The 17979-nt window shown below is 37.7% G+C and overlaps 2 protein-coding genes and 1 non-coding gene across 7 annotated transcripts in view; 1 reads left to right on the forward strand and 2 right to left on the reverse strand.

The window, feature by feature from the left end:
• Positions 1-17979, forward strand: part of HSPBAP1 (HSPB1 associated protein 1) — a 60279-nt gene that overhangs the window by 39017 nt on the left and 3283 nt on the right. For 2 of the 3 annotated variants that reach the window (XM_032150013.2, XM_058437423.1), the window contains exons 7-8: positions 6796-6906; positions 7034-7660. In XM_032150013.2, the coding sequence (XP_032005904.1) occupies positions 6796-6906; positions 7034-7567 (645 nt within the window). In that variant the 3' untranslated portion in view covers positions 7568-7660. Of the gene's footprint in view, positions 1-6795; positions 6907-7033; positions 7661-17979 lie in introns of those variants that run through there. The other variant, XR_009213103.1, reaches the window with a different exon arrangement.
• Positions 964-1067, reverse strand: LOC116467722 (small nucleolar RNA U13). Its single transcript, XR_004247927.1, has one exon. It is a non-coding gene; the product is annotated as a small nucleolar RNA U13 (small nucleolar RNA).
• Positions 10824-17979, reverse strand: part of PARP14 (poly(ADP-ribose) polymerase family member 14) — a 52139-nt gene continuing 44983 nt past the window's right edge. For 2 of the 3 annotated variants that reach the window (XM_032150008.2, XM_032150012.2), the window contains exons 16-17: positions 13703-13877; positions 10832-13383 (exon numbers count right to left, since the gene is read on the reverse strand). In XM_032150008.2, the coding sequence (XP_032005899.1) occupies positions 13094-13383; positions 13703-13877 (465 nt within the window). In that variant the 3' untranslated portion in view covers positions 10832-13093. Of the gene's footprint in view, positions 13384-13702; positions 13878-17979 lie in introns of all 3 variants that reach the window. The other variant, XM_032150009.2, reaches the window with a different exon arrangement.

A 17979-nucleotide genomic window follows, 5' to 3' on the forward strand; every position in this document is an offset into this window, starting at 1 on the left:
GATAGTTACTTAATCTCTTCAAGCCTCCATTTTCTTGTAAAATGAGGATTATAATTGAACCCACCTCCGTAGAGTGGTGTAAAAGCATCTAATATAGTGCGTGGCACATGGGAAGTGTTTAAAAAGTAGAAATTGCTATGAGGAGAAGAGACAGCTATTATGTCAAGAATAGTTCTCTTAATATATAGTGCCTAAAACTGAATGTCAGTGGGCCTTATTTGGTAGAGTATAAGATTTCTACCCCACATGATCTTGATCCTAAATATCTCCAGTGCTGCTTGTAATATTGGGTTAGTCTTTTAAGTAATCTCATCTAACTTTAGTTTCATATTCAACTCTAAAATATCTGTGCTTTTTTCAGATGATCTGCTGTCAGGCAGATTGAATCCTATCCTGTACCTATAAAGCTGATTTTAATTCTAAATCCAGTATTTCGCAGTCATCCCTGTTAATTTTCATCATGTTGGTTTGGTTGAGCATTCCAGCTTGACAAGATAATTTTAAATTTGGGTCTTATCTGTCCTTTTAGTGAAACTTCAAGCTGGCCTGTGCCCTTTTGATATGTCCCCATTAATTAGACTTTGAGTGTATCCTGGCTTTCTGGCACAAGAAGATATCCCAGGATACCCTTTTTCCTTTAGTGCTCCAAACTTGGAAGTCAATCATTTCTCCAGGTAGCCACAGTTCTTTTTGTAGGGAATGGCATTTAGAAACTGAGATCTCAGCTCTAAAGCTGTTCATTGCTCCTGGGTGTCAGTGTTTGTAGGCTCTTTCAGTGATGTAGCTAGAATGTGAGATAGATAGATAGATAGATAGATAGATAGATAGATAGATAGATAGATAGATAGATAGATAGATAGATAGATAGATAGATAGATAGATAGATAGATAGATAGATAGATAGACAGACAGATTGATTCATATTGATATATTTATATTTCTAATTCATGTGTTTAAAAAATATATCTAGACAGGTAATGTGCTGATGTCATAACAAGGCTTAAGGGAGGCATGTCTCACACATGAGCATGACACCCAATCATCAGACTTACGAACTATAAAAGTATCTAATTCAAGTTTAACATGATAGAATTTTTTCTTATTTGTTTCTGTATTTTTATCTCTTAACACTGAAAATCTGGGTCCTTAAAAACAGTAACATAAGGCGGGGCACGATGGCTTACACCTGTAATCCCAGCACTTTGGGAGGCCGAGGTGGGCGGATCATGAGGTCAAAAGATCGAGACCATCCTGGCCAACATGGTAAAACCCCATCTCTACTAAAAATGCAAAAATTAGCTGGGCATGGTGGCACGCACCTGTAATCCCAGCTATTCGGGAGGCTGAGGCAGGAGAATCACTTGAACCAGGGAGACAGAAGTTGCAGTGAGCCGAGATCAAGTCACTGCACTCTGGCCTGGCAACACAGCGAGTCTCTGTCTCAAAAAAAAAAAAAAAAAACAAAAAAAAACAGTAACATATTTACTTGTTTGCTGTATCCAGCAATATATATTTTAAGATATCAAATTAGGCCGGGCGCGGTGGCTCACACCTATAATCCCGGCACTTTGGGAGGCCCAGGCGGGCAGATCACATGGTTAGGAGATTGAGACCATCCTGGCCAAGATGGTGAAACCCCTTCTCTACTAAAAAAGTACAAAAAATTAGCCAGGCATGGTGGCGCATGCCTGTAGTTCCAGCTACTCAGGAGGCTGAGGCAGGGGAATCACTTGAACCCAGAAGGTGGAGGTTGCAGTGAGCTGAGATTGCACCATTGCACTCTAGCCTGGTGACAGAGAAAGACTCCATCTCAAAAAAAAAAAAAAAAAAAAGATGTCAAATTTATATTTCCAAAATTCAAATAGTAATATTACTACTAACCATAAAGCTTGCAAGTAAAAATTAAGATTTCTTTGCAATTCTTTTTATTATTAGACTGTATCTATCACTAAGAGGGATAGATACAAAGTCCTTTATTCAGGAGTCATTGTGAAGGAATTCTTTTCATTTATGGTTATTTTACTAATTGGATATTTAGTTAAGTTCATTTGTTTCAGTTTGTTTTCAATTTTAGGATTTACCTTTTTAAAATTTTGATCTAATTTAATATTTTGAATATGTAGAACATTTAACTTGTCAAAACTATATTAAAAGTTATACTCAGGGAAGTCTGCCTTTCATCCCTGTTCCATCCATTCCATTTTTCCCAACCTTTATAGAGATCCATTTTTATTCATTTCTGGTTTATCATTTCCAGTGTTTCTTGTAAACATATATATCTATATCTATATATAAAATTAAGTAAATGAATAGATATATATGTAAATAAGTATATAAACAGTCTTCTATGTACAAAGTGCATAAGCATATAAATACATCTTATTATATACTTATTTAAATATATTTTAAATTTTCTATCCTTTATTCCACAGAAAGTAATAAACTATAGTGTTCCACACCTTGCTTTTTTCAACAATAATATCCTGAATTTCACTACATAATAGTAGAGAGAAATATTCATATTTTTCTTCAATCACTGTCTAGTACTTCACTGTATGGGTGCTCTACTGTTCATTAGTTCCTTTAAGGATAGATGTTTGGGTTGTTTCCAGTCTTTTGTAATTACAAATAATGCCACTGAATAACCTTGTGCATATGTTGTTTTATATTTGTTGAAGTGTGTCTTTGGGGAAGATCTTAACGATGGATTTGCCATGTCGTAGGGTAAATGTATCTTTAATTTTGTTAGGTTTTGCCAAATTCAGCTTCATTGTGATTGTGCCATGTTGCATTTCCATTAGTAGTATGTGAAAGTGCTTGTTTCCTCCACAGCCTCACCAACAAAATCTGTTGTTGAACTTTATTGTTTTTGAGTCAAATTAGAAACCAAGGTCATATGACCTTTTCCAGGTCATAAAGGAATTCACCAATGTTTTGTGTTAGAATTTAGATTGTTTCATGTTTTTTGCATTTAGATCTCTTATCCATTTGGAAGTTTTTCCACTAGGATATAGTATAAGGTTGAGATCTAATTTTATCTTTTCCAAAATGGTAATAGGATTGTCAGGACCATCATTTATTTTACAGTCTGTTTTCCCTTCATGATTTGAAACGTCTGTTTAATCATATACTAGATATCTGAACATATGTGGGTCTATTTTGTCCATTGGTCTTTCTGCCTATTTATTTAATGAGGTCTTATGTTTTAACATCAGTAGGACTAACCATTGCTTTGTTTTGCAGGATTTTTCTGGCTATTCTTGCCTCTGTTTTTTTTATGTGTTCTTTAAAATCAGCTTGTCTAGCTTCAGGGAAAAAAAAAAAAAACCTTTTGATGTTTTTTTTTTGATCCATATTAGATTTTATCTGAGCTTTATGATGTTGAATTGTCCTGTCCACAAATTAGGTGCCTTTCCACGTATCCAAGTCCAATTTTGTTTTTGTTTTTATTTTTACAGCTGTGTTTTAAAGTTTTCCTCACATAAGCTTTGCACATTTCTTTTAAATGTTTATTCCTAAACACAGTAGTATCTCCTTATCCTTGGGGGATATATTCCAAGATCCCCAGTGGATTACTGAAACCCTGAGTATTACCAAACCCGATTGTGATCAGTCAACTCTTTTCTGTTCATGCCTTCCACCTACAAATGTAATGTCTTAACTAAGATGCAAACTTAATCCATTTTAACTAAGCACTTATGCACTGGGGCTGCAGCTTTTGCAGTTGGGGTGTGATAGCAAAACTACCATAATTTTTTCTCTTGACAGTTTTGTAGATAGAAGATTTGTTCTTACCATAGACCTTAGTAACCTCAGCATGCTGGTTGTCTCTCTCCTTATTAAGTTGAGAACTTTCACCTTTTCACTTAAAGGAAGCACTTTATGCCTTGTCTTTGGCATATCCAAATTGCCAGCGTCACAACTCTTGTACTTTGGGGCCATTATTAAGTAAAGTAAGGGTGCCTTGAATATAGGCACTGCAAATACCACGACAGTGATCTGATCACTGAGCTAACTACTGGCAGGTAATGTATGCTGTGTGGAGTGGAATGGTGAGAGATTTCATCACACTACTCAGAATTGCATGAAATTTAAAGCTTACAAATTGTTTAATTCTGGAATTTTTCACTTAATATTTTCTGACTGAGATTGCCCACGGGTAACTGAAACTATGGAAAGCGAAACTGCAGATAAGGGCGGACTGCCATATTTCATCTTTTTTTGCTGCTAGGGTAAGGTCTTCTCTTCCATTTTGTCTTCTAACTGGATATTATTAGTGTATATGATAGCTATTGATTTTTGTGTTAATTTGAATTATTTTATTTTGTGGTAGTTTTATATTGACTTTCTGGGGTTTTCAGATATCTCTCAGATTACCTGAAAATTAAGATAGTTTTTCTTCTTCCTTTCTAATTTGTTTGCCTATAATTGTGGGGTGGGGGTAGAGATTTGGTCTGATTACATTGGCTAATCCATCCAATTCATTAATAATAGTGGAGATAGTGGGCATCCTTGTCTTGTTCCTGACTATGAAATGCTAGATTTGGGGCTGAGTTGTATGTGTTTTATCATATTAAGTATCCATCAATTTCTATTTCATTACTTTTTGTTTTTTAAAATCAGGAAAAGGTATTGAATTTTGTTGAACTGATAAAGATGATTACATAATATTCTTCTTTACTAAACACCTGGTGTTGCAATAAATTATATCAATTGATTGCCTAATATTCATCCTTAATTTCTGGAGCAAATACCACTTGTTTGTGATACACTGTTTTTTAGTTTACCATAGTATACTGTTTGTTCATATTTTATTTAGATATGAATTTACATGCCTCAATAACATGAAAGACTTCACCACAGTGTTTTAAAAGGCTTATTATATACTATTTAGTCATCTTTTCTATAATTTTCCAAAGGATTAGTATCATTGAGTATAAACAGACTCCAAGGTAGTACTTAGAAGTATGGCAGCTAAGAACTTCATGCTGATTTCAAGTGGATGATTTCTGTCCTTCACCAAACCAGACCTCCAGTTCCTTCTTCAACATCTTTCTGTATAATTCTGTTTGAAGGCCACTCATTCTTTATTGAAAAACTGGAATGCACAATTGGAGTTAAATAATCATATCTTTTTCTGTCATATGTTGCTTTTATCATTGTCTCTTCAACATTGGACAATAAATCCTTCTTTTTGCCAAATTTAGCTCCAAAAAGCTCTTAGGTTTTAGAGCCTACCGTACTTATATAACTCAAGTTAACTCCAGGTTCTGATACTGCTTTCTTGAATCACATATTTGGAAAAGAGTAGAGATTTTAGCTCTGTTCAAGTGGTGCAGCATTCATTTGTTTTTGGCTGTTGCCTTTTCATCTTTTTCATCTCCTTATTTGAGTATTGAAATGTATTTATCAGTATTTTTTCTAAACATTATTAGAAAATATTTTGTTAATTTTAAAGCTTTTTCTCATTCTCAGCATTTTTCCTTTGTTATATCTTTTGTTATATTTGTACATATAAAAGAATGTGTGACATAATATGTAATACAATGAGCACCAGTAAACTCATTACCTAGCCTGAAAACTAGAATTTTTTATTTTTTAGAGATGGAGTCTCATTCTGTTGCCCAGGCTGGAATGCAGTGGTGCAGTCATTGCTCACTGCAGCGTCAAATTCTTGGCCTCAAGCAGTACTTCATTGTTACTATTTTAGTTACTATTCATATATTAATAGATGTATATATATCAATAATTTATTATATTTATAATAATTTATACATTATTCATTGTTCTATTGATGGATGATTCAGTGTTCAATTGTTTGCTTCTATGAACAGAATATTCTTGTATATGTTTCCTGGCACACATGCGCAGAGTTTCTCTAGACTGTGTATAAATCTTGGAGTGGTATTGCTGGTCTGTAGGGTATACAATACTCAAGTTTACGAGATAATGCCACCCATGTTTTCCAAATGTCTCTATCAGTTTGCTTTCCCATTAGTGTATAAGACTTTTGTCTCTCAATGTCCCACTTGGAACTATCAGGCCCCTTTTTGCCAATTTCATGGATTTCTCAATTTGCACTTCTCTGGAGGCTAAACATATCTTCATATGTTTATTAGTCATCAGATTGCTCCTTTTTAAAATGCTTATTGTGTCTTTTGTGCATTTTTTAAAATTTGCTCATTTCTCTTACTGATATGTGTAGATTATTCTATACATTAATATTTTATCAGTTATATATGTTACAGGCATCTAGTTTTCTTTTTTTCCTTTGTGGTGTTTTTTGGTAAACAGAAATTGTTGATTTTAATGCAGTTCCTCATTAATGCTATACCTTATACTTACTCTGTCTTAAGAAAGCCACGTTTAGATGGATAGCCATCTCATTCTTGTAGCCAAGCATGTTTATTGTAATTTTTCTTCCATCTCTGAAATAATTTGCTCGTCAGACTCTATAGGGATTATTCCTCTGTATGTGGTACTTTAAAAAAAAAAAAACTTTAAACATGTCAAATAATGGAAAAGATTGGAGAAAATATCATAAGGTGATTCATACTTAAGGCCATGTCTTAGAATACATACTTAAATTTCACTGGTGAAATATTCTGCAACTCTTCTAGATGGCAGGTGATAGTAAATACACAAAAATTGTGGTTCTACCAATAGCATATTCATTCCTTCTATAACAAAGCTTATATTAATGAGAGAACAGAAGATGAAATTAAAAGAGACTTTATTATCTCTTAAAAAGCCATGAGACTTAACAAAAGTTAAAAGCGTGTTTTTTTAATTCAGGAAGAAGATCACCTAGCCCGGGTAGAAGAGGCAATCACCCGTATGCTTGTGTGTGCCCTGAAAACTGCAGAGAATCCACAAAATACCAGAGCCTGGTTAAACCCCACTGAGGTAGGCGGCTTCTGGTCTTCATCATGGCCGTTAGTTTCCTGTGGTAAACCAGCCCTGACTAGGACATGTGTTTTCCAGTGTAACTAAATGTATGTAACCATTTTAAAGGGTTTTTCTTTTCCCTTAGGTTGAGGAAACGTCCCATGCAGTCAACTGTTGCTACTTAAATGCAGCTGTTTCTGCATTTTTTGATCGTTGCAGAACATCTGAGGTAGTAGAAATCCAAGCACTGAGAACAGACGGAGAGCACGTGAAAAAGGAAGAATTAAATGTGTGCAACCACATGGAGGTGGGCCAAACAGGTAGCCAGAACTTGACCACAGGAACAGCCAAACCGGAGGCAGCAAGTCCCTTTGGCCCTGATCTGGTCCCTGTAGCACAGAGGTCCGAAGAACCACCATCAGAAAGAGGAGGCATATTTGGAAGTGATGGGAAAGACTTTGTGGACAAGGATGGAGAACACTTTGGAAAATTGCATTGTGCCAAGAGACAACAAATAATGAGCAACAGTGAAAATGCAATTGAGGAACAGATTGCCTCAAATACTACTATGGCTCCTTCTCAAACACTCATTTCTACGGATGACTTGCTGGACTGCTTGGTGAATCCACAAGTAACCAGGATAGTGGCACAACTTTTGATACAAGGAAGAAGTTTATGATTCGAGTGGAAGATGACTTTTAAAATAATATTTTTTAAATATGTATTTTTAAATAGCATGACTGTGAAATAAAGATGAGCCATCAAAAGGTCAGTTTGCACGTTTGTAAATGTATTTATCCTTTCCGAATTACATTTCGGTCTGTTGCCACCTTCTTTCATGCACATTCCTCTTTGGCCAAACTGGCTGCTCTTTGTTTGTAAGCTTTTGTTCCTCCCTCATCCCATACTTTTAGCCTGTCTCAAATGTAAGTCCCAAGTATTTCCAGCAGGAAGTAATGTCTTCCTCAGCCTCAACCAGGGACCAGCCTGCTGCTTACTTTTGCAAATAAAATTTTACTAGAACACGGCCATGCCATTCATTTACATATTGTCTATGATGTCTTCAGGATTACGATGGCAGTGTTGAGTAGTGACAGAGAGTGTATGGCCCAGAAAAAATATTCAGTATCTGTTCCTTTACAGAAAAGCTTTGTCAGCCTCTGGTCTAATGGATCCACTGGGTCTGGAGTCTAGCCTCGCTCTGAGGTGATCTCACTTGTAACAGCTGCAGAATTCTCACTGGTTATCCCCTGTCATTCAGAGCAGGATACCCATCAGGAGAAAAGTAGTTGTGGGTTCAGTATGAGGCCTCTTTAGGCAAGGAACTTGGACATCTAGGGACACCAATCCTGGGACTAAAAAGGACTCAAACTCCCCAAACAGTGACTAAAGGCTTAGCTCAGTGAAATTGATCCCACTCTCATTATATTTGCAAGATCCAGGGATAATTAATTACCATTACTGTCTAAGAAGGAATTTAGAAATTAGAAAAGCATATTGATCTCTGAGTAACCATGCATGAAACAAATACACAACAGAAAAGATATGCAAAGTCACCTTTGAGATGAACTGATTGCTGGCTATCCTACTGTCCTCAAGGTAAAGAGTATCAGTAAATCCAAAGAAAGTATGTGTTTTCACAGAGGGAAGGAGGGTGTTGTTATGTAAGCATGCCAGGGAAAGAAGGGCCTGAAAATAGCCCTTCTGTGGCTTTTATTTCCATCTGACCACTATGTATTTACCTATGAATTTCATTACTATCTCTCCCAACCAAAATGTAACTCCTTAAGGGTAGGGACTTTGATTATTGCTGTTATTTGCAGAGCCACAATGAGTGCTCAGCATGTAGTAGGTACTTATTAAATATTTGAATGAATGAATAATAAAAATGAAATCTTATTGACAATACCTCATCAAGTATGTTGGGACAGAGCATGTGGCCAAAGGTAAGGTAGCTGTTATTCTTGGTATATTCCTATTGCAGAAATAGACTTTGTTTACTACAGATATTTTACTTTTTATGCTTGCTACTCCTTTGACCACTTTTTCAAACTGCAGATAGTGACCTGTTATAAAATCAGTGTAGTGGGTGAGACCAGCGTTTTTCATTTTTTCGTTCTGTTTTGGTTTTTTGTTTTGAGATGGAGTCTCGCTCTGTTGCCCAGGCTGGAGTGTGGTGGCCCGATCTCGGCTCACTGCAACCTCTGCCACCCGGGTTCAAGCGATTTTCTCAGCCTCCTGAGTAGCTGGGATTACAGGTGCACACCACCATGCCCAGCTAATTTTTGTATTTTTTTTTTTTAGTAGAGACAGGGTTTCACCATATTGGCCATGCTGTTCTCGAACTCCTGACAGTGCTATCTGCCCGCCTCGGCCTCCAAAGTGCTGGGATTACAGAGACCAGTGTTTTTGTTTTTGTTTTTTAAATGGAATAAAATAATTTCACTGAATTGGAATACTCTATTATTTCAGGAAACCTTTCATGAAAAATATTTCAGGGTAAGTCTATCTCATAAAACTTTTCAGTTACATCTGTGTATGTATTGGGCTTGATATAAAATGTATTTTTTAGTGCAGGTTGGGGTCAGGAAAGTTTACAAGGTGTTTTGAGACAAAACATTTAATTCAATTAGAGTTAAGTCTTTGACATGCTGACACCTGGGAGAAGAGTTAACTCGTTGTTATGTATGGATTTGTATGGTATGAAATGGATTATGGGGGATAATTTCCTGATTTCGTAGAGACTATAAGGCAGCAAGAGATTCTGGTTATCTGCAGAGAGTGATGTGAGGAAAGAGAGTGAAAGGGGGGCTGTCAGCCACTATGGTAGCTGGGTCCCTTTTCATCCTGCATTTCACAGGTAAGCCACCTGAGTGAGTGAAATCATTGATTAAAGAGGTCCTCAGCTGGGCGCGGTGGCTCATGCCTGTAATCCCAGCACTTTGGGAGGCCAAGGCAGGCAGATCACCTGAGGTCAGGAGTGTGAGACCAGCCTGGCCAACATGGTGCAACCCCATCTCTACTAAAAATAAAAAATTAGCTGAGTGTGGTGGCGCACACCTGCAGTCCCAGCTACTCGGGAGGCTGAGGCGGGAGAATTGCTTGAACCCAGTAGGCGGAGGTTGCCATGAGCCGAGATCACACCATTGCGCTCCAGCCTGGGCGCCAAGGTAGTTAATACAAACCCGGCCGAATGTGCCTATAATCCCAGCTAAGCCAGGGAGATTGCTTGAACCCAGCGTGGGCAACATAGTAAAACCTCTAAATAAATAAAAGCTCAGCCTTCCGCCTAATGTCACAGAATCAATGGATAATCAATGCCTTATCCATTAGGTGCAGTAGACAATGGCTAGGGCCCATGAATCTTTTAGGAGGCCACAAAGATGTTTCAGTTTCTTTTAAAATCAGGAACAAAATATATAATCCAGCCTCAACTTCATTTGTGTTCATGTCAATGCAGTTGCAAATTATATTTAATTTTTTTATGCAATAAAGGGCCCACAATGGCAAAAGTGTCTGAGGCCCATGAACATTTTAATGTGGCTCTGGGTGTTAGAGATACCAAAATTATTTGAGGTGCTTGCCCAAAATGCAGATTCCTGGGAACCACTCTAGTGCTATAGAATCTGACTCCTTTGGGATGAGGCCAGAGCTTGGCGTTTCAGCAAACACCTCAGGTGATCCAAATACCAAAAAAGAGAATTTCTGACCCTAGAGTAAACGACCGATCACAGGTGCAAAGTGGACTTGTTTCAGCCAGGGCTACTTGCTGGGGTCAATAACCCCTTCATTCAACCAAACATTAATACACCGAGCATCCCTTCATGCTGTCATACTTAGTTGTGGTTTTTTAATTATTATTATCAGCAGTGGTCTGTGTTTATCATTAAGCCCCCCTGTATTTGTCCTTTAGGATAAAAATGTTTACCATTAAATGACAGTTTTCAAGTATTTTATTTGAAAAGGAGCAAAATGACAGTTGACATGTTTAGATTGAGGATAACTGTAACATTACTGAATGGATTATTATTCTTCAGTGCGATACACCCTGATATTCAGCCTTGCCCTGAGTTAACCAAACCACTGGAGAACAAAAGCGAATAACAGCAGGTCTCTCTTTTTTATTCCAATGTCTTACATTTCTTGTCAATGATGAATTCAGATGCCAGTGGCCTGCCTAGAAAGCCACTCTTAAGCAACAAGGAGTCTGCCAATCCACTTAAAAAACAAACCACAAAAGAAAAAAATCCAAAACCTCTATGTTAATGAAGCAGCAACTGTGGCCCCCTAGCCTCGTCCACTTCAAGTACAGGTGTTCCTAGCAGATTAAGTCCCTTAATCCTCCCAGCGACCCCTAGCATCTGATGTGCTGTCTGCATTGGCTCCGTGTCGGTATCAGCTCTGGCCTTGGCCTACAGAGCTTCAAATGAAGAGACTGTAATAGGAGAAGCCAGAAGGAAAAAACAAACAAGGGAAGATGGGGGTATTTCGAGACTGTCGGAGATGTTCCTGAATCGGTGGCATTAATCTAGAGGCCATGTTCTGCAGGGGGAGAGCAATGGGCTTGACATCACAGGGATCAAGATTCAGTTGCAGGCTCTGAGGGTTCCTGCCTAGGTGATCTCAGGCAAGGAAGCTTCTTGCACACTGAGCATGTTTCCTCAAGTTTCAAATGCAGAGATAATTCTGACCTCACAGGATTGTTTGAGGAATTGAGACAATGTGTGTGAAAGCACCTATTTTACTACGTGGCACACAATCTAGGTGCTCAATAGATGGTGTTTGAATCTTTCTTAAACTTACCCAGGGAAATTTTTAAAACTTTACCATTCAACAGATAGGAGTTAGCAAATTAGCAATATGACTGCTTACTTCCTTTGTTTTATTTATACATAAGGCTTTAAAATCATCAAAAGCTAGGCTGTCAAGGAAAATATACTATTTAATAATCTCAGAGTTCATTTAATCTCAGCACAGGGGAAGGGTTTCACAATGAAGATGTGTAGCAGGCGTTATCCCATTGTTATCACTGGGCAGAACAAAGATCAATGAGTAGACACTATAAGAAGGCACGTTGGCCGGCCACGGTGGCTCACACCTGTAATCCCAGCAGTTTGGGAGGCCAAGGCGGGTGGATCACCTGAGGTTGGGAGTTCGAGACCAGCCTGTCCAACATGGAGAAACCTCGTCTCTACTAAAAATACAAAATTAGCCAGGTGTGTTGGCACATGCCTGTAATCCCAGCTACTCGGGAGGCTGAGGCATGAGAATCACTTGAACCTGGGAGGCAGAGGCTGCAGTGAGCTGAGTTCGTGCCATTGCACTCTAGCCTAGGCAACAAGAGTGAAACTCCGTCTCAAAAAAAAAAAAAAAAAAAGAAGGCACATTTTGGTTCAGCATTAAAAAGAGCCTTCTGGCAATTGGAGCCAGGGTTGTGCTGCACAACTCCATGGGGCAGGATTCCCCTAGACCGCAGCCACATCACAGCTCCTAGACCGTGCAGAGCACAAGTACACTGCAGTCCCAGAGCCCTGGCCAGAGCTGTCCCACATGTCACTGGCTAGTTTGTGAAGAATGAAGTTCTGCCATGGAATCTGTTCAATCTGAGGTAAAGTGACAGTAAGTCAAGAATGTTAAAGAGATACTCCTACTTTGGATAGGAGTCTGACTAGGCTTTTTTTCATTCTTCGCTGGTTTATCAAACATTTATGGAGTATTCATTGTACATCAGGCACAGACCTCATCCCAGGGGAAAAAAATTGACCAAGATACCATCCGTGCTCCCAGGGAAGACAGAAGCCCTACCCACTGGGTAATACTGTGCTCCCCACAGCACTATGGCATCCTGCTGTGGGGCCTGTCTCCTGCAGTGGCAGCTGTGCCTAGCTGTGCCTTCTGTGTATAAGATTGTTATTCTCTCCTTCCTGAAAATACAAACCTGTTCTTTTCCCACAGATTTGATGTCCATACTTGTGGACACACAGTTGCAACTGCATTATCTCATTTAAATTTTCCAAGTTATTTGCTCTCAAGATAAGTTCATTTCCATTATGAAAGAGAAGCTGAAGAAAGGCTGACTTCAGCAACAAAGAATGATCCTTGGATATTAGAAAAATCTGTTAAAAGGAATAAAAAAAGCTAAAACTTGTTTTACAACTAGATATGTACAAATGGATAATAATTTTGTGGGAAGGATACCAAAGTGTTATTTTCTAAAGGTAATAAGGTACTCTGGGTATGCTTGGTAGTCATAAAATACCACAAATATAGTTGGATGGTGCACATTATCTGTGACAGTGTCATACAGGTCAGCAGGATTTTTAGGGTTCTTTGAAGGAGGCACAATTAATGATTGATGTCCGTGTGTATACATTCCAGTAAGTACTCGCACATAATACACATGCTTTCTCCCATTTGCATCTGGTCTGGAGTACATATCATTGGCAGAATAATTGGCACTGACAGCAAAATAGGTTCCCTTTCCATATGCCACAGCTGTGAAAAGAAAAATCATTTTTAAGCATTTCAATTTAATGTAAAATTTGATATGTTGGCCCAATCTGTTAAATAATGTTATTTCTAAAGCCTCTCAAAATTTTTTGTGTGTGCTTTTCACTTTTAATCATCAATTTTTCTACCTAGAAGGGCCAGACAGTCCCCTTTGGGATGAAATACAGTGAGCCCTTCCCTGAAACTCGGGCTGCAACATGGCCACCAATGATGGGGGACCACAATGAATCCACACTGTCCCAGCCAAGTCGGGCTCTCATGGCTGATGCCTCATTCCAAGCAGCCAGATTACTCGCTTCCTTACCATTCTTTCCGGCATAGCTGCGGTTAAAGCCATTTCGATTGACGTGTGGCACGGAGCCGGCATCTGTCCCATGGAAGAGTTGCTTCTCATTCACTGTCTGGCCATTCTTGGCATCCATAGCTTTTTTCTTTGCCTGGTAGCTATTCCAGAGATCTGGATTCTGGATCCTTTCAATCTGCAAATTAATAAAGAAAAATATTCTGCCAGTTCCAAGAGCGCTTGCCAATATACAGCAAATGAAACATGATCACTATGTTTCATAAATAAAAGCACCCTAAACAGCAAATCCAATGCCAGATGGCAGCTTTCTGCATTCAGAAATCTTTTTAGATCCAGTGTTTCATAAAAACAGGCAATGGGAAGAATGTTGGTTTAATTTTTAACATCTTTTATGTACCGCATGAGAGCAAACAAGGTTTAGGATTTTAAGTACTCATGACATGAATCGGATCCGCTGACCCAGCCTCTGCAACTTCTGCTTTTTACACATACTCTAATGACTGCTCCTGTTGCTGTCCACCTCACTTTGCACTTTGCCTCTCACCACCTCAGTCCTTCTGGGATACTGGTTGCCCTAGTTGTGTACTAACAGTAAGAGAAGCAACAGAGTATCTAGGCAAGAATGAAATTAACTAATGAAAATTAATCTCTGGTTCAGTTGGAAGACTGGAGACTGAATCTTGAATGTTGTAGACCAAAGTGGCCATGCTTTGACCATACACTTTAGGCAGTGGCCTCCAGGGCGGTGGTGGAAACTGCTTGGGTCCTGGGTTGCAGTTCTACTTCTAAACTCCCCTAATCACCAAGTAGTAGCGGTTTCATAAGGCTGTCCTGGGAAGACTGAGGGGTGGGTAAAGGTGGCCAAAGTCCCTCATGGAAAGGCACAAGGTAAAGATTCCATGTTGCCCATGTTGTCAGAATGTTTTCCATTTTGGAGAACTCTCAGGCTTAACACTATTACCTGCCATCATCTGTTTTTTTTTTGTTTTGTTTTGTTTTTTTCCAGTTTTGGGTTTTCTCTTTTTAATTAAGATACAATTTGCACTCTAATTCAAAATCTCGGCATTAGCATATATTTTGTTGATCTGGTTTATGATTTTAAAATTATTTTTCCTTTGTATTCTTTACCTACGGCTAAATTTCTAATCTTCAAAATGCCTACATTCATTTTATTTCATTTACCTTACATTTTATCGTACTCATTTTTAAAGCCTTCAACATTTTTTGAGTTTTGAAATAATTCTCAATTTCTTAGTCTCTTAATTCTTAAATTTAAAAAGGTTGTTTCTTACCCTTTAAAATTTTTAAAAATAATTATGTCAAGTAATTTTTGAATATAGTAACCTGATTCTATATTTCTCATGGGATAAATTCTAGGGTAAAAAAAATTGCAAATAAATCTTAAACTTTATTTAGTAGGTTTATTATTAGCAGCAGATGTCTAGCCAGGGTAGATTACTTTTATCAGACCAACCTCTCACCAACAACTGCTAGAAGAGCTAGAGAGGGAAAAAAGTCTATTTGAAGGCATCAAGGATTTGATGAGCTAAGATTGCAGAGAGAAGGGAAATACAGTGAAACAGTAAAATCAGAAGACAGTAATTTCTTCAAAGTGCTGAAAGAAAATAACTGCCATCCAAAATTCTATGCCCAGCAAAAATATCCTTCAAAGAATGAAAGAGAAATAGACATTTTCAGATAAATAAAAACTGAGAGAATTCATCACTACCAGATCTGCACTGGAAGAAATACTAAATCTAGATGAAAAATTATCCCAGATGGAAGCATGGAAATATAGGAAGAATTGAAGGACACTGGAAATAAATGGTAAATATGTTGGTACATATAAATAAATATAAACAAATTAAAAATGTTTCATCAGGTTTCAAACATAAATAGAATTAAAATGCATGTTAAAAGCAACACAAAAGGCAGAAGAGAGATAAATAAGGCTTAAAGTATTCAAAGGTCTTTGCATTGTCTGGGGAATGATGAATATACTAATTTACATTACAGTTTAATAAGTCAAGGATGCATGTTATAATCTCTAGGATAAGCAATGAAAGAATTAGAATGTATAACTAACAACATAATAGGGGTGAAAATGAAATAGAAATAATGCAAAAGAAACCAGGAAAAGATAAGAACAAAGAATAGATATGATAAATAGAAAACAGAGATTAATGTGGTACATTTAAACCCAAACATATCAGTAAGTACAGTAAGTAAGATTAAGTACTCCAGTTAAAAGATAAAGATTGTCAGGCTGGATGATGAAAAGCAAAACTCAAGTATATGTTGCTATCAAGAGACATATCTTAAATATACAGTTATTATAAGATTAAAAGAAAAAGAGTAGGAAAAGATATACCATAACATGTCAACAATAACCAAAAGAAAGCTGGCATAGCTATTTTAATATTGCTAATAATAACTTTGGTATGATAATTTTGAAACAACTGTATGTATTCTATAGGATGAAACAAGAATGTACTATTATTAAAAGCCAAAATTTCTATTGTACACAAAATTACATAAAATATTAAGATACTAAGAAAAAATTTTTCAACATTAAATTTTAATTGAAAACATGAATATGGCTGGGTGCTGTGGCTCACACTTGTAATCCCAGCACTCTGAGAGACAGAGGTGGGTGGATCCCAGCACTTTTGAAGTCAAAAGTTTGAAACCAGCCTGGATAACACAGACTCCATCTCTACAAAAAAAAAAAAAAAAAAAAAGGCATGGTAGCAATGTGCCTGTAGCCCCAGCTACTCTATAGTCTGAGTGGGGAGGATTGCTTGAGCCCAGGAGTTGGAAGCTGCAGTAAGCTATGATCACACCAATGCACTCCAGCTGGAATGACAGAGCAAAACTTTGCCTCAAAAAAAAAAAAAAAAAAGAAAACATAAATACGAGTTCATGATTTTCTTAGCTCTAGCCACAAAAGACCCTGGAAGCAGCAACACCTCAATAGCAGTGAACACATGCAACACACAACTCTTGGTTTCTCACTACCATTCCCCACTAAAAGGTAACATGGCTTCTTAGAAAAATGTCTGATTCCAGGCACAAGACAAGGAAAGTACAGGATAAGCAAGACAAATCTCATGGCAAAAAGTAAAGAAATGCTCAAAGATTAATGGGGTCATTAAAAGACATGAGAGCCAACTTCCTGCCAGCCAAATGGAGGATAATTTGTACATCTAACAGAATAATCACTGTGATTAAATATAACATACTGATTTTTTTCAAAATCAGGAAAAAAGAACATTTATTCTTTTAAAAAATGCCAAATAACATATATAGAAGGAATGACAGAATTAGAAAATCAACATCCTGCAACCTCCAGTGTAATGATGGATTCAGGCAAGGATAATCAACGAAAGTGAAAATCGATCAGTACAAGGGTGTTGGAGAACAGGATACTCATATGCTGACAAAGTATCATCCCACAGATAATCTACTGATTCCAGTGGAGAGAAATGGTGGTCACCAACTTAAGTAGTGATCAAACTTAGCATCATTAATAGTGGGATGGGCTTACCATCCGAGGCTCCTGATGTGATGTATCACCTATGAAGTATTCTTGCAAAAAATATTTATCTGAATTTACTCAAACCTTTCAACCTAACTCAACTTACCAGAAATAAAGAGGATAGAGAAATAAATGATATTGTCAAGAATCAGATAAGCCTAGAATCTAAAAAATGGCATGGATTCTTCCACAAAAATCAAGGCATGACAGATCCAGAATGTGATACATTCTACAGTACAATTGGCTTAAACTCTAAAAAATTCGTGTCATGAAAAATAATTTTTTAAATGCAAGAGTACTATTCTATATTAGAAGACACAAAGGAGACATAATGTCCAAACAGTGTGTGAACTCAGACTGGGGTGGGGGAGGCGGAGTTATAAGAGATTTTTTTGAACAACTGGAAAAATTAGAATATGGACTGTGGCCAGATGTGGTGGCTCACATCTGTAATCCCAACACTTTGGGAGGCCCAGGCGGGGGGATCACTTAAGGTCAGGAGTTCGAGACCAGCCTGGCCAACATGGTGAAACCCCATCTCTATTAAAAATACAAAAAAAAAAAATTAGCCGGGTGTGGTGGTGGGCACCTGTAATCTCAGCTACTTGGGAGGCTGAGGCAGGAGAATCGCTTGCAACCGGTAGGTGGAAGGTTGCAGCAAGCCGAGATCGCGCCACTGCACTCCAGCCTGGGTGAAAGAGCAAGACTCCGTCTCGGGAAAAAAAAAAAAAAAAAAAAA

This window comes from Hylobates moloch, unplaced genomic scaffold, assembly GCF_009828535.3.
Source record: "Hylobates moloch isolate HMO894 unplaced genomic scaffold, HMol_V3 SCAFFOLD_4, whole genome shotgun sequence".
NCBI classification, from domain to species: domain Eukaryota; kingdom Metazoa; phylum Chordata; class Mammalia; order Primates; family Hylobatidae; genus Hylobates; species Hylobates moloch.